Here is a 20,919-nt window from a genome sequence, read left to right as displayed (position 1 = left end):
TGCCACGCATATCTTAGGCTGCAGTCGGCGTAACGAGTTCTCTGAATCAGGAGAAGTCGTTACGCCGGGGCAAGTAAGCAATTGCGCTGCGTAACTATGGTTACGCAGGCGCAATTGCTACCTGAATCTACCCCATTGGTTTTCCTGACGGGATTCCTGGCAGGCATGCCCTGAAAAGCCGTTTATACACACGGCCACACAAAAACCCGCCGTTCTTTTGAATGGCAAGAATGCAGTGACGTCATTGACCACGACGAGCCGGTGTCTCGTCACATTCGATTCAGTCGCCACCATCTTGCTACACCCCAGACTAACGTTGTATGCACGGTTTTTCTACACTCAGGTAAGCATACAGACGACCGGTTTTCTCGGCAGGAAACACTCTGCTGGGAATCCCGACCGGAATCCCGACCGGAAAATAGAGAGCAGGGTTCTCTATTTTCCCTGTCGGGATTCCCGGCTGTTTTCCTGACGGGAAAACTGCTAGGGAGCATACACACGGCCGGGATTCCCGGCCAAATGCTCCAGTCGTGTGTACGAAGCTTCAAAGTGTTAATAGTTGATTTTAATCAGTTTACAAAGTGAGTGAACAGAAGAAAAAATCTAACTCAAATCAATATTTGGTGTGACCACCCTTTTGGCTAAAAAAGAGAATCAATTTTTCTAGGTACACTTTCACACAGTTTTTGAAGGAACTTGGTAGGCTGTTCCAAACTTCATGGAGAACTAACCACATATCTTTTGTGGAAGTAGGCTGCCTCAAATCATTGGGTCTCTCTGTGTAACCCCAGACAGATTTGATGATGTTTGTGATCAGGGCTCTGTGGGGGCCAAACCATTGCTTTCAGTACTCTTCTTTACACTGAAGATAGTTCTTAATGACATTGGTTGTATGTTTGGGGTAGTTGTCCTGCAGCGGAATACATTTAGGGCCAATCACACACCTCCCTGATGGTAAGGCATGCTGGATGAGTATCTGCCTGTATTTCGTAGCATTGAGGACACCATTGATAGGGCAACATAGAGAATTGTAGATGCAGTGGTTGGCCAAGTAAACTTAATGCAGCAGATAAAAGACACATCATGCTTACTTCTTCTTTGCCATCAGCACATCTACTGTCCAGAGAAGTTAGGCCAGACATCGTCTTCATTGAAGAATTGTGGCTAAAAAGCCATACCTCCAATGTGATAACTAGGCTTAGTGACTCAACTGTGCAAGAAAACATAGGAACTGGAGTGCAGAAAAATGGCAGCGGATGCTCTGGACTGATGAGTCAAAGTGTGAAATATTTGGCTGTAGCAGGAGGTAGTTTGTTTGCCGAAGGGCTGGAGAGTGGTACAATAATGAGTGTCTGCAGGCAACAGTAAAGCAAGGTGGAGGTTCCTTGAAAGTTTAGGCTGCAAATGGAGTTGGAAATTTGGTCAGGATCAATGGTGTCCGCAATGCTAAGAAAAATATGCTATAGGCTTAGCCTTGTTTCCACATAGGAGGCATGGCTTTTTAGCCATAATTCTTCAATGAAGACCACTTCTGGTCTGACTTCTCTGGACAATAGAAGAGCGTACCTGGGTCCCACTGGTTCCCACTAGCTCTGTGCTGATGGCACTGCTGACCATCTTCTGATGTCAAAGGGAAGTAAGCATGATGTGTCTTCCATCTGCTGCATTATGTTTTCTTCGGCTGACCACTGCATCTACGATCCTAAATGTTGCCCAATCAAAGGTGTCCTTAATGCTAAGAAATACAGGCAGATACTCATCCATCCTGCCACACCATCATTGAAACATGTGATTGGCCTTAAATGTATTCTGGAGCAGGACAACCACCCCAAACATACAACCAAGCCAATGTCATTATGAACTATCTTCAGTGAAAAGAATAACAAGGAGTCCTGGAAGTAATGGTTTGCCCCCACAGAGCCCTGATCTCAACATCATCAAGTCTGTCTGGGATTACATGAAGAGACAGCAGGATTTGAGCAAGCCCACGTCCACAGAAGGTCTGTGGTTAGTTCTCCAAGATGTTGCAGGACTGTGCAAGTGTACCTAGATGAATTGATGCTGTTTTGAAGGAAAAGGGTGGTCACACCAAATCTTGATTGTATTTCTCCTTTTGTTGATTTACTTTCCATTTTTTTAATTAATACAAATAAACTATTAAAACTTCTATTTCTGAAAGCATTCTTAATTTACAACATTTCTTCCCACCTGCCTAAAACTTTTGCATGGTACTGTAATTATGTTGCCTTTAACATACATTTAATGATTGTTTAATAAACACCTAATTATAAATAAATGTTTATTCTTTACAATAATAAATCAACAAAGTTATATTGAAAATTGACATCAAATATGTTCACCAGCTTCAACCAATAAAAAAAAAAAGAAATAAAAAAAAAACTTTGACCTACAGAACCCTAAAACTTCAGTTGATGCAGAGAAAGGCAAAAAAACTATAAGGCATGGTCCAAATTTTCTCAGTGAAAAATAACTGGTAAAGCTTGGATTAGAAAAAAAAAGTGTGAAAGTAGTATTTATTTTTACAAAGGAAATCTTTAAGGTTGAAAAAGCTAAATTCACAGTGTGCAAACACATATGGAAGAGAGAGTGAGAGAAGGACGCGCCATCTAAATGTAGTATCCCAAGGTTTAATACATGGAAACAAGATTAGGAGCACTTGCAAGATAAAAAAGATTTATGGGCTCATCTGTATATGGGTGCCCAGGCTGTCATAATTGTGTATCCCGACAGTGTTTGAAAGGAGTTCCAGCCACTCAGTGTGGAGGGAGAGAGAAGCAGCAGGTCCTGGAGTCCTGGAGCCTCGATGAGGCCAGAAGTCGCGCTGTAACAGCGTGGACCATCCCGCAGGTATGACGTCACCAGAGGAGTCAGGGGAATGCTGACAAGTGACGAAGGCAAAGACAAGGCAAGCCGGAGTCCAGTTTTATCATAAAGCGGACCATCTGCAGTTGAAAAAATACTGGGGTTATGGCAGCTATCAAAGGACCAACGTATACTGACAGCAGGCGGTCTGGAAGTGGTATTTTAATCATATTGATGGCTGTATGGATGTATTGGATGGATGACACAAAGGGGTTGATTTACTTTGCAAAGTGAATTCATATTAACCAAGCTAAGAATACCCAATCACATCAAAGAACCTTTTTTAAAAAGTAATGTATAAAGTATATTTGCTTGCACATACTTGGAAGATGGAAGTCAATGGACCTTCATCTTATTCACTTTGCTAAAGTAAGGGAAAATTATTTTCTAAAGTGAACAGCCTATTTGCCTTTATTTAATCAACCATAGTTTTTCTTTTAGTTCAGAAGAAACAATAACTTGAATTTAAAGTAGATTTTTTACTTTTTAAATTGGTAATGTTACTACATGTTCTCAGAACATCGCATGCCTTTATGCAAGTCTACGAGAACAAAAATGATCTACTATGCATTATTTTTTATTTATTTTTTTAGAAGGTGATAGGTACTGTAGGTATTGTAGATACATGTTTGTGGTTGAGGAAGAGTTTTGTAAAAGTGGTGTGTTAGGATAGACTTCCAACAGTGTGCTGAGAAAATGTTATTTTTCATCAAGTCTGAGGCCGCGTACACACGGTCGATCCATCCGATGAGAATGGTCCGACGGACCGTTTTCATCGGTTCACCGCTGAAGCAGACCGATGGTCTGATGTGCGTACACACCATCAGTTCAAAACCCGATCGGGTCAGAACGCGGTGACGTAAAACACGCGACGTGCTGAAAATAACTAAGTTCAATGCTTCCAAGCATGCGTCGACTTCATTCTGAGCATGCGCGGGTTTTGAACCGATGCTTTTGTGTACTAACCATCGGTTTTGACCGATGGTCAGCCGTCCATCGGTTCGATTTTTAAAGCAAGTTCTAAAAGTCCGATGGCCCGTACACACGGTCGGTTTGGACCGATGAAACTGGACTTCGGTTCGTTTTCATCGGTTTGGACCGGTCGTGTGTACCTAGCCTAACAGTGCCAATCCACCCCTTAAAATATTTTCCCAAATGGGACATAGCCAGCAGTAACAACTTGACAGTAGTTTTAATCTTTCTTGACTATCCAATAGTTAAAAAAAAAAAAAATGTATAATATTGTAATATTAGATCACTTAAACAAAATACAGTAATTTTAATAATAATAACTCAAGCTCTATATACAGTGCATCTGGGAAGTATTCACAGCACTTCATGTTTTCCAAATTTTGTTATGTAATGCCGTGTACACATGATCGGAATTTCCGACAACAAAATCGTGGATTTTTTTCCGACGGAATGTTGGCTCAAACTTGTGTTGCATACAACGGTCACACAAATGTTGTCGGAAATTCCAAACATCAAGAACATGGTGACGTACAACACTACAACGAGCCGAGAAAAATTGAGTTCAATCATTCCGATCATGCGTCGAATTGATTCCGAGCATGCTTAGGATTTCTGTTCGTCGGAATTGCATACAGCAAATGTCCGATGGAGCATACACACGGCGGAACATCCGACCAAAAGCTCACATCGAACATTTGTTGTCGGAAATTCCGATTGTGTGTACGCAGCATTACAGCCTTATTCCAAAATTAAGTAAATTCATTATTTTCCTCAAAATTCAACAAAAAATACCCTATAATGACAACGTGAAAGAAGATTGTTTGAAATCTTTGTAAGTTTATTAAAAATAAAAAAATACTTTTGTAGAATGAAATGATGAGGACCAGAATGAAAGTGCGGGTACCTTTTTTTCCAGAAAGAGTTCTATTTCCAGAAACATTCGTAATGCTGCTGTTACTGGATCATCGTAAAGTGTTTCTTCACCAGCAGCATCTTCAAGTAAGGAAAGGTTAAAAACCATGGCTTCCCAAAAAAGACACAATCCCCTCATTTATAGTAAAATTACACCTGAAAATCAAGAGAACATTCATCAAGCTTTTGCAAGAGCAATATATGCTTATGGATCAGCTTTGTCAATAACTGAAAATGCATATTAGCAGGAAGCTTTTACATTATTTTGAATGGGGGGGGGGGGGGGGGTTACCTGTTCTCGTGTATAGCTAAAATGTCCGCAAGTTTAGTTTATTTACTGAATAAGTTGTACTTTTATTTCAAGCATAATACTTGTATTTTCACTGCATTTCACCTTCCCAGTGTAACAAAATTACTTTCAATTTGTAAAACCCCAAACTGATTTTTTTTTGTAAATTTTTCCAAACGTTAAATTTTTTCCAGAAAAAAACAGGGAACATATATTTTTTCCCACAGCATTAAAATTTAGGGTAATTTTACATCTCTACTCCTGCATACTAAACACAGAAGGTCTGCTGCTTGACACAGGCATCATTCAGAGAATGCTTTTCCTTTTCTGAATGATTACAAAGCATTCTCTGATTTAACAATGTAGAGAGGCAGGGCAGCGACACCACACTCTTCACCTTGTCCAATTTATTTATTTTTATTCTGCTTTAAAACATATCTAATAAAAAAAAGTAAAAATCTAATTTCTTCATAAATTTGGGCCAAAATGTATTTTTCTACATGTCTTTTGTAAAACAAAATCCCAATAAGTGTATATTGATTGTTTTGCGTGAAAGTGTTTACAAACTATTGTACAATATGTATTGAATTTTTTTTTTTTTACTAATAACCGGAATCAGCAACTTACAATGGGGAAATCTGACACTAACTGATCCTGGGGAGAAACTTACTAACTGCCACTTACATTAGTGACACTAGGACAATGATCAGTGATAAAACTATACACTGTCACTGTATTAATGACACTGGCTGGAAAGTGGATAATATCTAGGGCGATTAAATGGTTAAATGGTTGCCTAATAATGTGTGTAATGTAATGTGTTTATTATGTGTTGCTTTTACTAACAGATCTCTTTGTTTCTTATCGCTGCTTTTATGGTTTTGAAGTGTTTTAGTGCCCTTTGTGTTGAAATATTTTGGGGATTACCATTTTGGAGATGATACAGTGTGGTACTTCACTGACAATCTGTGCTATGATACAGTTGCAAGAAAAAGTATGTGAACCCTTTTGGAATGATATGGATTTCTGCACAAATTGATCATAAAATTTGATCTGATCTTCATCTAAGTCACAACAATAGACAATCACAGTCTGCTTAAACTAATAACACACAAAAAATTAAATGTTACCATGTTTTTATTGAACACACCATGTAAACATTCACAGTGCAGGTGGAAAAAATATGTGAACCCTTTGATTTAATAACTGGCTGAACCTCCTTTATCAGCAATAACTTCAATTAAACGTTTCCTGTAGTTGCAGATCAGACATGCACAACGGTCAGGAGTAATCCTTGACCATTCCTCTTTACAGAACTGTTTCAGTTCAGCAATATTCTTGGTATGTCTGGTGTGAATCGCTTTCTTGAGGTCATGCCACAGCATCTTAATCGGGTTGAGGTCAGGACTCTGACAAGGCCACTCCAGAAGGCGTATTTTCTTCTGTTTAAGCCATTCTGTTGATTTACTTCTATGCTTTGGGTCGTTGTCCTGTTGCAACACCCATCTTGTGTTGAGCTTCAGCTGGTGGACAGATGGCCTTACGTTCTCCTGCAAAATGTCTTGATAAACTTGGGAATAAATTTTTCCTTCGATAATAGCAATCCGTACAGGCCCTGATGCAGCAAAGCAGCCCCAAACAATGATGCCCCACCACCATACTTCACAGTTGGGAATGAGGTTTTGATGTTGGTGTGCTGTGCCTCTTTTTCTCCACACATAGTGTTGTGTGTCTCTTCCAAACAACTCAACTTTGGTTTCATCTGTCCACAGATTATTTTGCCAGTACTGCTGTGGAACATCCAGGTGCTCTTGTGCAAACTGTAAACGTGCAGCAATGTTTTTTTTGGACAGCAGTGGCTTCCTCTGTGGTATCCTCCCATTCTTGTTTAGTGTTTTACGTATCGTAGATTCACTAAAATTGATGTTAGCATATGCCAGAGACTTTTGTAGCTGACACTCTAGAATTCTTCTTCACCTCATTGATCAGTCTGCGCTTAGCTCTTGCAGTCATCTTTACAGGATGTAATAGAAAAAAATACTGCGCTTGTTCAAAATAATATGGTGAAAAGCTGCGACTAAAAAATGTTATACAACATCAAACAGAATATAAAGGGAAAAAAGTCTAGCTAAATATGTCATTTAGTATAATACACTGAAACCTGTGCCGAGGCGTGCAAAAAAGTGACAAATAATGAAAAACACTGTGGACAACAACAGAAAAAATAGGACATTTAATGCACAATTATGGATAAACCATAATCAACAAAGAGTCCAAAACTGAAGGAAATTGTTCTCAATCAATATTCTCCCAGGTGTAAATGATCACCAAAACGTCCCAAGAAAGAGTGATGATAGAAGTACCTCCACCAAGATCACACACTGCCTCTTACCAGAATTCTATGATCTCTTAATTACAGGAGGGGATCGAAAGTTTGGGCACCCCAGGTAAAAATTTGTATTAATGTTCATAACGAAGCCAAGGAAAGATGGAAAAATCTCCAAAAGGCATCAAATTACAGATTAGACATTCTTATAATATGTCAAAAAAAGTTAGATTTTATTTCCATCATTTACACATTCAAAATTACAGAAAACAAAAAAATGGCATCTGAAAAAGTTTGGGCACCCTGCAGAATTTATAGCATGCACTGCCCCTTTGCAAAGCTGAGACCTGCCAGTGTCATGGATTGTTCTCAATCATCGTCTGGGAAAACCAGGTGATGTCAATCTCAAAGGTTTTAAATGCCCAGGCTCATCTGACCTTGACCCAACAATCAGCACCATGGGTTCTTCTAAGCAGTTGTCTAAAAAACTGAAACTGAAAATAGTTGACGCTCACAAAGCTGGAGAAGGCTATAAGAAGATAGCAAAGCGTTTTCAGATGTCAATATCCTCTGTTCGGAATGTAATTAAGAAATGTCAGTCATCAGGAACAGTGGAAGTTAAAGTAAGATCTGGAAGACCTAGAAAAATATCACAGGATTGTGAGAAAAGCAACCCATGTTTGACTGCACAATCCCTCCAGAAAGATCTGGAAGACACTGGAGTTGTGGTATACTATTCCACTATAAAGAGATACTTATACAAATGTGGTCTTCATGGAAGAGTCATCAGAAGAAAACCTCTTCTACGTCCTCACCACAAAAATCAGCGTTTGAACTTTGCAAATGAACATATAGACAAGCCTGATGCATTTTGGAAACAAGTTCTGTGGACCGATGAGGTTAAAATAGAACTTTTTGCCCGGAATGAGCAAAGGTACGTTTGGAGAAGAAAGGGCACAGAATTTAATGAAAATAACCTCTGTCCAACTGTTAAGCATGGGGGTGGATCAATCATGCTTTGGGGTTGTATTGCAGCCAGTGGCACATTTCACGAGTAGAAGGAAAAATGGATTCAATAAAATTTCAGCAAATCTTGGATGGTAACTTGATGCCATCTGTGAAAAAGCTGAAGTTAAAGAGAGGATGGCTTCTACAAATAGATAATGATCCTAAACACACCTCAAAATCCACGTGGGCATTACATCAAGAGGCGTAAACTGAAGGTTTTGCCATGGCCTTCACAATCTCCTGACCTCAACATAATTGAAAATCTATGGATAGACCTTAAAAGAGCAGTGCGTGACAGACAGCCCAGAAATCTCAAAGAACTGGAAGACTTTTGTAAGGAAGAATGGGCAAAGATACCTCAAACAAGAATTGAAAGACTCTTGGCTGGCTACAAAAAGTGTTTACAAGCTGTGATACTTGCCAAAGGGGGCAGTACAAGATATTAACTCTGCAGGGTGCCCAAACTTTTGCAGACGCCATTTTTTTGTTTTCTGTAATTTTGAAAGTGTAAATGATGGAAATAAAATCTAACTTTTTTTGACATATTATCAGAATGTCTAATCTGTAATTTTATGCCTTTTGGAGATTTTTCCATCTTTCCTTGGCTTCGTTATGCACATTAATACAAATTTTTACCTGGGGTGCCCAAACTTTCGATCCCCACTGTATACAGCGTATAATGATGTTAATCCATAAGGTGTATCTCCAGCCCGGGACAATCACAGTGATGGATGGCCTCAAACAATGTGCCAATAAGGAATATGCAGTAAAGAAGAGGGAACTCACATAGCATAAAAACTCCATGTTCACAGAATTTATGTAAGTGTACATCTTTTTATTATTCATTAAAACTCGAGGATTTTATGCTATGTGAATTCCCTCTTCCATTATCAATTAAATCCTATTACGGTTAGATAAAAAAAAAAAAAAACAAGCAGCAAAAACTGCCTGATAAAGACTTTTTGGGGTTAAAATGAATCAGGTTGAATACTGTATGTAAGCCAAGGAATAATGTAAAAGTAATCCAATTTATTGCACGTGCAATTTATGTGATGCCAGAATACATTGTTGACACTGTCTGTAAGAACTGTACTGTTCTATGATGCTGCATATAGTTTAAAGGCATCTTTGTGCCATGTAGTTTGAAGAATTTATGTTTTCTCCATGTCTCCCTCAAAGTCACAAAAAGTGGAGGGCCCTCTAGCTGCTGAACAGTATTTCTGTTTTTTTTTTTTTGCATTGGTCCCCAATGGCACTGTCCTGCTCCCTATTCCCTGTTTGACAACGCTTTTCATATAAGTCTTGAATTGTTTTTCAAAATTCCTATTGACTTCAATGGGGTTCGGATTAAAGTTTGCATTTTCAGGAATTTATGGTGAGTTTGGAAAACCCAAACACATTTGCTCATTACTAGTACCAATTCCTGTTTTAAAAATATATTAATTTTTAATTGTACTTGTAAGTTAAAATAATTCCTGAATACATTTAAATACTGTGCTCCTTGTGTACGGACAAAAAGCACTAAAAAGCACGATATAAGCTACTGGTATACTGTTTACAGATTTAAGAGGAGAAAAAAAAATGGAACCATTATTGTAATGTAATACATTCTATCTACATCTTCAACGTATCCTTATGCTGCATACACACGATAGGTTAGTCTGATGAAAATGGTCTGATGGACCGTTTTCATCAGACCAAACCGATCGTGTGTGGGCCCCATCAGTTTTTTATCCATAGATTAAAAAAATAGGAACTTGTTTTAAAATTATCTGATGGATAAAAAAACCTATAGAAAAAAAACGATCGTCTGTAGGTACGTCCATCGGTTAAAAATCCACGCATTTTTAGAATCAAGTCGACGCATGCTTGGAAGCATTGAACTTCATTTTTTTCAGCACGTCGTTGTGTTTTATGTCACCGCGTTCTGACACGATAATTTTTTTTAACTGATGGTGTGTAGGCACGACTGATCATCAGTCAGCTTCATCGGATAACTGATGGAAAAATCCATCAGACCAATTTCATCAGACTAACCTATCGTGTGTACAGGGCATTAGATTTCCACCTTTTAAGCTATTTATTACAGTACTATGTAGTACCTTTTATTATAAATCTGAAACACCAGATTCTTTTAGACTATAGGGAACGTGTTTATAAGGAAGGGTTCAGACAAACTCCATGAATTTAACAATTGTTTTTCTGATTGCTGCAATTGTACATGACAGTAGGCATACAGAATTCTGGCTGTTATGCTAGTATACAACTTTCGGTTTTGGTAATTTTTAAATTATAGGCAAGTCATTTTATTTTGCACAAAGGGAATTTTTTTCTCCAGTCATTAAAGCGTTACTTATTTAATATAACTGAATTATTTCTAGCATTGAATACATAATTGGAAACTGATGTGATGTTGTCTATTTAATCTCAAAGAACCTATATTGCAATGTACAGTCTCTTGAATTTTTATTTGCCAAAAATGTGAATGTGACAAACAATGAAATAATTCCATCAATGTGTTAATGTTTTTTTTATGTGCTTCTACAGGTAATTTGTAAACATATACATTAAATGGGAAATTATTATACATGCAAGATATATTTCCCCTGTAGTATTGCTGCAGAGTAATTATGCATTACTGTTCTTCTCTCCCTGAGTAGGGTTTATGAGCTTGATTTACTAAATTAATAGAGCCTGTTCACTTAGCACAGTAAGTGTTCACACTGAATACCCATGCAAGGGAAATGTAAGAAGAAAATAGGTTTTGTGCTATGCTATTGCTTAAACTATGGAAATGTTTACTGTGCAAAATGAACACACTCTGCTACAGTGGCGGCTGATGTTTGTTTTTGGGGGCGGCAAACAAACACTGCCCCTGAGTGGCAGACGGTCTTGCACTTACCCCATCTTGGCAGGCAGCGTGCATCGGCTCTGTGTCCCCTCCCCTATCGGTGGCTTCCAGCGTACGGCTTCTCCTCTTCTCCTAGGCGTCCAATCGCCTGTCCTTTCAGCCAATTGGGTCACAGGTATCAAAACCTGGTTCCTAATTGGCCGGGAGGAGGATCAGTGTTACAACAGTGAATATTCATTCCTGGGTGGGCTCCAAGCGCATTCTCTGTGCCCCGAGTCCACTCTGGCTCCAATAAGGTGCTTCAAAAAAATACCCACCCCACTTTGGAATTCATGCACCCGGCATCTTGAAAGGGGTCGGACGCATGGATGGAGGGAGGTGGCGATAGATGGGGGGCAGCACCTGTGCACCCTTAATGGACAGTTCACCCCTGCTCTGCTTCTTTAGTAAACCAATTTATACTTGTCTGCTAAAGCTGGTAGCAAAATATAGACTTTGTGTGGCTTATCCTACAATCACATTTCACATCATAAATTAAGTAATGCAAGTGTAGCAAGGGGGGTTGACTAGAGAAGCAGAGATCAATTTAGGACACTATGCTGCAGTGCTCTCAATGGACCTGAGCTGAATGGGTTAACGCTACCTCACCTCCATCCAACAGGGGGAGCTGACAAGCAGAAGGAACTCAAAAGACTTGATGGCTGGCAGCATTAAATCATGGAAGATGAAGTTTGAGAAAGAAACTTTACTATGGCGGTCTATGAACCATTGGACTACAATTCCCAATGCGAGATAGGTATCTTTTCTCAGGTTGAATACCTAGGAAGTTTTTTTTTTTGCTGTGAGGAGACCAAGGTCTACACACTACTGTGAACACATAAACTTGCTACAAGCCTGTAGTTGTGTGCTGAGGATCAGATTCACTCCGGGCAGATCCAGAAGTGACCTGACATCTGAACAGTGAGATCCTTGTTGTTGAATTGCTGGGACTGGTGAGAGGACACTGCTGTCATTACCTGTTGCTGCTAGCAGAGACTAAGCACATAAGAACTGGTCATCTAATTAGCTGAATTAATTACTGCATGTAGACTGGGCCCCAATGCTAGCCAGCTGAAGAACTAGCACTAAAGACTGTTCACTCAGCCCAGAAGCCCAGAAAGATTTACCTGCTTCCTGACCAGAGCATTTTTTGTGATTCTGTACTGCGTCACTTTAGCTGACAATTGCGCGGTCGTGCAAGGTTGTACTCAAACAAAATTTACGTCCTATTTTTCTACAGAGCTTTCTTTTGGTGGCATTTGATCACCTCTTTTATTTTTTGCACTATAAACAAAAAAGAGCGACGATTTTGAAAAAAAAACTATATTTTTTACTTTTTGCTACAATAAAAATCCCCCAAAAATATATATTAAAAAAAACACATTTTATTTACCACTAACCATTCTGATGTTTTCTTTTTGATACTGAACTTTAGTTGTGTGCAGGGTATTAATATATGTGCTCTCAGTAGCAGTGCAGTATCCATTTTCTTAACCTGATGTGCCAGTGGAGCTGAGGTTGTCCTCAGTCGGGGCAGAAGAACAGAGAACACAATCTACCAAGCAGCTCCTGCAGGTAGAGCTACAAATAAAATAAATAGATTTGCAGAAGCAAGTATTATGTTAAACAGAAATATGGGACCTGCAACTGATTTGTATTCTTTAAATCCTTCTGGGGCTGAAGTGGTTAAGGTTTTTCCACCAGGGCCATTATTTCTATCCTTTTTTTGCTAAGTCACTGACCTGGAACGAGCATGTGCATATGAGGTTTTTTTTTTGTTGCATTTTCAAAAACAATTTGGCAAACAATTTGGCAATGGCAGCTTCCATGTTGCTAGATTTACTGGTGATCTTGTGTATGTTCAATATATGTGTATTCAGTTTCCCCATACAAAATAATCCTGTGCAAAAATATTTATTTTGGAATTGTGCAACCCATTCTGAAACCCATCACAGTGCAAAGTTCACAATTTTTAACACCACCACCCAGCCCTCCTCCCAACCCCTTAATACACTAAATTGTAGCCAACTACAACCTCCCCTAAATTACTTCTTCTGACAGCATCCCAGCCAGTAAAAGTCTGGTGCTGAGCTGTCCATGCCTGTGCACTATGATCCCATAGACCTGAATGGGACTAAAGGCCCATACACACGGTCAGACTTTTTGAAAACAAACTTCAAAATGAGCAGGTTTTCAAAAAAATCCGACCGTGTGTACGCTCCATCGGACAAACTTTTTCGGTTTTCATCGAACTAAAGTTCGCTCTGCAAACGGACAAACTTTTCGGCAACAAAAGTCCTACGGTGCAAAGTTCTGCCATGTGTACAGAAATCCATCGGACTTTAGTCCGAAGTAAAAATACGCATGCTCAGAACCAATGTTAAAATCAACCAACAATAGCAGAAGTTGACCAAAGGGTGGTGGTAAAGAGCAGAAAAACCACATGATTTTGGGAAAGTTTGCTGAAAAAGTCCTGTCGTGTGTATGCATACCAAGTTCATGGCCAACGCCCTTCAAACAAAAATCCACAGAAAAGTTTGTTTGAAGTCCGACCTTGTGTATGAGGCTTTACAAATGCCGCAGTAGCATCGCCTTATTTCCTATTCAAATCTATAGGAAATAGGCATGGACAGCGCAGCACTAGATTTTTACTGATTGTTCTACTGCCGTTGTGGGACACCACAGTCATTGGAGGAGGAAAGAAAGGACCTATTGAGGAGGTTTTCTGTATTTGCGGAGCTAGAGAAAGAGCCTTGATTTTTTTACTTTTCAATTTATAAACTTATCTTTTAAATTTTGATATTTAATTGTATGCAGAATGTAGATTTTTTTTTTATTAGGTATAAAGTACATACAATATTTCAATCACAGTCAAATAGCCTGTTCCGGCCCCCAAAAAAATATACAAAAATACTTTATTTTCCAGTTTTAAGAAAACCCCAACCCTGACCCTACCCCAACCCCTCCATCCTACCCACCCTACCCATCTCGTGTCATGTCTCCCTTTGCCTATCGCCCTTCCTGCTCTATACCATCCTTTCTGCAAATCTCTGTGTCTGCTTATATTTTAACCAGTCTTGCCATTTCAGTTTAAAGATAGCCCAAAGATCCGACAGGTGTAATTGACTTACACCGTCGGATCTTAGGATGTAATACATCGGCCGCCGCTGGGGGGAGTTTGCGTTGTATTCCAGCGTCGGGTATGCAAATTAGCAGTTACGGCGATCCACAAATGTTTTTCCCGTCGTTACGTCGGCGCAAGTTTTTTTTTCCTGTCGCAAAGTTAGGTGTGCTTTAACATGGTGTAAAATTACTCCACCATGTTAAAGTATGCCCGTCGTTCCCACGTCGCTTTTGAATTTTTTTTCCCGCCGTAAGTACGTTACGCACGTCGCGATTCACAAACACGTCGGGCCGCCGTAAGTTTGCGCAAAGCACGTCGGGAAAATTGCGAACGGAGCATGCGCAGAACGTCCGGCGCGGGAGCGCGCCTAATTTAAATGGTACCCGCCCCATTTGAATTGGGCGGGCTTGCGCCGGACGACTTTACATTACACCGCCGCAAGTTTCCAGGTAAGTGCTTTGAGGATCAGGCACTTACACTAAAAACTTGCGGCGGTGTAACGTAAACGGGTTACGTTACACGGCCGCAAATTTTCGTGAATCTGGCCCATAGTTCCCAGTTTCGAACAGCCCCTCCAACAAAATTTAGAGGTTTCCCTTTGATAGTGGTGTGCTATGTCCGGGGTTATATCCCAGTGTGCTAGGCATTTGTAATTAATTTCTATCAAACCACCAATGGTTGATGTGATATGCGTCAACTTTAGTATTTTCCCAACATCTATCTCAGTTTCACCTGTTTCCAACTCCTCTTGCCATTTTTTAATATACGGTGGTGGCCCCGAAATTATTAGCCCAATCAAAAATGTATAAATCGGGGAGATCCCTCCCTTTCCGTTTGGCGCTGAGCACAAGCGCTCTAGTGGGAGCAGATTACCCTCCGGCCTAATCGGATAAGGGAGGGATTCCACAAAGTGTTTCAGCTGTGCGCACCGCCACCTGTATAGATCAAATATTTTTTTTTTTTCAATTCCTCATAAGTGCGTATTTTACCTTCTTTTAATATATCCTTTAATTGTGCATCTTTTTTTTTTATCCAGTTACCAAACAAACTAGCTTTCCCCGGTGCAAAATAATTTGTGTCATTTAGTGGGATTAGTGGGAAATTATATCTTCATTTTTCCTTTTTGTGTACCATATCCCAAATTGACATTGATGTCAGTGTGATCATGTGCATGTGCTCATTTAGATGTCTAAAATGTGCCGGTATCCAAATCTCTTTCCCTAATATTGCCTTATTCATACTACTTTCCAATTTAACCCACCTTTTCTTATATAAAATCTTGGGGAGGGTTAGCATTTTAAAACTGTTTATTCTCCCTAGGATAGATCTCTGTCTAGATGCGATTTTATTTAAATCCGTTTTAATATCATTCAGTAGTGGGATGCAATTATGTTGGTAGATTGACTCAGGTGATGATGTAATATTGACTCCTAAATATTTTAACTTGGTGTCTCTCCAGATAAATGGGAAGTCTTGTTTGTATCTACATTCCTCCTGTGCTTTGACGTTTATGTTAAGTATTTCCGATTTTTAGGGGATTCATTTTGAAATTTGATACCTCCCCATATGTTTTAAGAGTTTTTAATAAGTTAGGGAGAGTTATCGTTGGGTTCATTATGTAAAGCAGAATATCATCGGCGTACGCCGCGAGTTTGTGTTCCTCTTCTTCTATCCGTATCCCCATGATATCAGGATTATTTCTAATCCCAGCCAGCAGTGGTTCTAGAGATAGATAGGATAAACAGTAAGGAGGACAGGGGACACCCCTGTCGGGTCCCATTAAACATCTCAAATGACCCTGATACTATCCCATTTATTTTAACTCTAGCGGTTGGGTGATTGTAAAGAGCCATTATCCACCCCAACATCTTAGGTCCCACCCCATATGCCTCTAATGTATTCTGTAGAAATCCCCAGTCTACTCTGTCAAACGCTTTTTCAGCGTCTATTGACAGTAGTAGACCTGGGGATATACTTTCTTTTATTTTGTATCAGTAGAAGCATTCTAATACTATTATCCCTACTTTCCCTGCCTGGGATAAAACCCACTTGATCGGTATGCACCAGATCCTTCATTATTGACTTAATTCTGCCGGCTAATATTTTAGCGAACAGCTTCATGTCGTCATTCAGTAGGGAGATGGGTCTGTAACTGGAACACAGAGAGGGATCCTTGCCTTCCTTAGGAATTATCGTTATCCCAATTAGTGCCGATACCATTCATATAAGAACACATCTTGGGGACCAAAATATCGCTAAACTTCTTATAGTATGCGGTCGTCAGCCCATCGGGACCTGGACTTTTCCCTGCAAGGGACTCCTTTACATTTTTCCGTATTTCTGCTTCCGTAATGGGGTCTTCTAAGAAATTAAATGTATCCGCTGGTATTTTTTTAGGCCTATTTCTGTTAGTAGTTTTTTAGTATTATCTGACCGCATTTTTACTTTGTCTGGCGGGTCACTTTGGGTTATCGAGTACAGCTTCCCATAATGTTCTTGAAATACTCTTGCAATTTCAGGGGTTGTGTATACCTTACCATCTTTACCCATTTGTATGCTTTCAATAAAGTTAGTCCTCGATTGATACCTCTCTTTCTTAAATCTATAGAGGGCCGTTCTGTTTTCTTGTTCAATGAGATCTCTTAATTCCTCTCTTTTTAGAATGACGACACGTTCAACTTCATGATCACCTATTTGTTTATGACGCTGTTCGAGATCGAAGATTATTTTATGTAACTCATCACATTTCCTCCTGCTTTCCTTTTTTTTTGCTGTTCCTATTGCAACCAGAATTCCCCTAATATAGGCCTTGTGAGCCTCCCATACTAATGATTCTGACATATGTTTTGAGCTGTTTGTTTTAAAATACAGCTCTAACTCCTCTTTAATCCTGTCTGTAACCTCTACATCTTGTATTAGATCTTCATTAAGGCCCCATACACACTATAGAATCCATCCGCAGATAAATCCCAGCAAATGGGTTTCTGCGGATAGATCCTATGGTGTGTACACGCCACCGGATCTGTTTCCGCGGAGAAATCTCCTCTGGGATGGATTCCAGCAGATCGGATATTTGCTGACATGCACAACAAATCCATCTGCTGGAATCCATTCCAACGGATGGATCCGCTCGTCTGTACAGACTCACCGGATCCATCCGTCCAAAGGGATTCCCCGCACGCGTCGTAATGATTTGACGCATGCGTGGAATTCCTTATATGACAGCGTCGCGCCCGTCGCCGCGTCATAATCGCGGCGACGGCGCGACACGTCATCGCCAGAGGATTTCCGCGCGGATTTCAATGCGATGGTGTGTACACTCCATCGCATAGAAATCTGCGGAAATCTTTGAGAGGATTTATCCGTGGAAACGGTCCGCTGGACCGTATCCGCGGATAAATTCTCTCGTGTGTATGGGGCCTAAGTCTCCAGATATTATTTCTCTTTTACACTCCCTCTATTTTTAAGTTTATTGATACAGGGGCATGATCTGACAAGGTAACTATTCCTATATCAGAACTTGTCACTGCGTCCAATGATCTATGATCAACCAACAATATGTCAATTCTTGAGTACGTCCGGTGTACAGCGGAATGGAATGTATAGTCACGTATTTTAGGGTGTTGTATTCTCCATACGTCCATCAATTGATGTTGGTGTAGTTTCTTTTTAAGTGATTTCCATTGGGCATTCCCAGTCCGCTGCGCGTGTGACGTACAATCGACTTCTGGGTCCAAACAGAGATTTAAATCCCCGGCCATAATTACCCCACCTTTCTTAAAGTCCATAAACTTTGCGATTACCCCCTTTGCCCTTGAGCAACAGATAGCGCCCTTCCGGGTCTACTATTCTTTCCCCAGGGACAAATCTTACTTCCCTGGCGAAACCTATGGCACGTTTAGTCGGAGAGTCCCCATAGTACTATAGCGGATAATCGTGTGAACAGATTTTAAGATTTGAATCCTGCGAGATATGTGTCTCTTTTAGTAATACTACATCCACTTTGAGATATTTTAGTTCTCTCAGAATATTACCCCTTTTGATGGGAGTGTTCAGCCCCCGTACATTATACGAAACTATTTTTAAGGTAACCAGGGATACCTGGGTAATCGCCCTTTCCTTTCCCATCATTTTACTGTTCAATCCTAATTGGTTCATGTAGTTCTTTTCAGTGTATCGGCATTGGTACATTGCCACATCCAGTATCCTATTTTTTATAAGTAGGAGAAAACCCCAAACCGTACGCGCCCTCCCTCCCTCACAATCCCTCCCCCCATCCAACCCCCCAACTCACCTTCAGCCCCCCTCCCCCTACTGACCTTCCCCCCACCCCCCCTTTCCCTCTCAAAATGGGGGATTGCGGCCTTCCCAAGGCCCAAAGATCCGTGGCCCTCCTTCTCCATCCTACAGTTCACCCCCCGGAGGTTGAGCTCTGAAAGTGAGTCCCCACCAGGACTGCTGCCCTCCCCAAAATTGGGGGGAGAACCCCCATACCCCCGCCACTCCCCATTTGTATTTCAATTACCACTTGCCACCTACCACCCCCCCCCCCACCTGCCACCCACACAAAACCCCCCAATAATGTGGCTCCCACATCAGTGGTACTCTTTTTTTTTCCTTTTTTATATATTTATAATGCGTAATTTGTCTGAAATTACTTTTAAATTTGGTATAATCATCAGATTCTAACATTTAACATTTAAATGAAACAAGGTTATGGTGGTGATGACATGGGCATACAATGTAAGAGAATTTAAATCAGTAATAAGAGAAAGCCATTAAGCGATTTAGGGATATGAGAGCAATGATTTTGTATAAACTTGTGATGAGCAAAACAGTTGTATTCAGTTTATGTTGAAATTAAAATAATGGGGTCAGTGCAATCAAGGATGGGAAACTAGGAAGGGGCCATGGGTGGGAATCACATAGGGGGTTATTTACGAAAGGCAAATCCACTTTGCACTACAAGTGCTCAAATCCTATGGCCATATATTGCATATCGACCCCTCAAATACATCACTAATCATGCTCACTCGTCACATGTGATGCCTTCTAAATTCTGTCATTCACGCAATGTGGGAACTTCACTAGTATAAGTATGAATGATCGCCTTTGATTCTGACGTATGACCATCAAGATCCATATAATCCATTTAATGGTTATTAGCTTTCATTGGTATGAGATATGAAACTCTAGGGTCATTTCTCTATGATAAGATAGTCTGTGCCACTGGTGTCGGTGAAATGGATTTCTAACTACTGAAAACCTCATATTCTCATGATTTAGGATTTCATTTGAATTACCAAAAACGAAAATGGCTATTTTTTCACTTTCTCTTTAACAAACATGTCATATAGCCTCAAAAGTATCTTTAGGCAAAAACTGCTACTATAGTCATAACTCGTGTGATGATCATTTTGAAAATTGTCCCCAGTGACTTCTATGTAGCTTGCATTCATTTTGCCTCCTTAATTAAAAAAGCCAATCAAAAGTTTTCTGTGATTTGCAATAAATGAGAATGCTTCATACTAAATATTAACTATTTTGTGTTCCAGGATGGCAAGTAATGCCCACGAAAACACTGCTGATGGAGATGATGGGAATTACAATTTCAGCTTTAAAATGTTTACTAGCTGGGATTATTTGATTGGAAACCCAGAGACGGCAGATAACAAATTTGCATCAATAACAACTAGCTTTAAGGTAAAAACAAAAGTCTATTAATCCTGATGCTTAGGGGTAGTTTAACTTGACAGCATGAATATGATTCATAATTTATTCCCCATCATTAATGTAAATTAAGTCAGTGATTTTATGTTGTAATCAGTTATTGTTCTCCTTGCTACATTTTTTTTTTCATTTAATCAGATAATGTGGATAGAAAAGGGATGTCAGTATATATAATCCTCTAGAATGTCAGATGCATCTTTTTTACTATACAAATCAGTGGAGAAAAGGATAAATCAAATAAAAGGTTTGATCAAGAGAAAACAACATATTGATTGGACCTTGTAGGTTAGAGGACATCCTGTGAGCTGTGTGATTGGGGATTTTCTGCATAGTGTGAGAACTTTCAAGTGTATTCTTCTACTTTCTTCAGAAGCACACATACACAGTTGGGGAAATAATATTACACCCATTTTAGTTTTAGGGCACTTTCACACGGGGGCGGGCATTGGCGGTAAAGTGCCGCAATTTTTAGTGGTGCTTTACCATCGTTTTTGCAGCGCTTTATACACCACTCCTAAGCACCTCAGTGTGAAAGTAGCCCTAAATACTTTGGGAATTTGATAGCATGACACTTATACTATTCCCATATTTCCTCATGCTGGGTTATGATAATTTGTAGAGAAAAATATATCAGAAAAAAAAATAAGAAGTAAACATGTCTTTTTTCCCCTTTGTTTTGATTTTTTTTTTCACAATGCAATCCCTACGCATTCTTATTTAGAGTTCATGTAGTACTGGACACAGAGGCATAATTAGAACCTTCAGGGCCCCAGTGTAATAAACCA

The 20,919-nt window shown here is 39.8% G+C and overlaps 1 protein-coding gene across 1 annotated transcript in view; it reads left to right on the top strand.

Moving 5' to 3' along the window:
• TMC2 (transmembrane channel like 2) overlaps window positions 1-20,919 on the top strand; it is a 170,149-nt gene that overhangs the window by 88,479 nt on the left and 60,751 nt on the right. The window contains exon 8 of the mRNA XM_040354395.1: window positions 19,960-20,107. Within this exon, the coding sequence (XP_040210329.1) occupies window positions 19,960-20,107 (148 nt within the window). The remainder of the gene's footprint in view (window positions 1-19,959; window positions 20,108-20,919) is intronic.

Source organism: Rana temporaria, chromosome 5, assembly GCF_905171775.1.
Source record: "Rana temporaria chromosome 5, aRanTem1.1, whole genome shotgun sequence".
NCBI classification, from domain to species: domain Eukaryota; kingdom Metazoa; phylum Chordata; class Amphibia; order Anura; family Ranidae; genus Rana; species Rana temporaria.
This window is presented reverse-complemented; position numbering and strand designations above follow the sequence as displayed.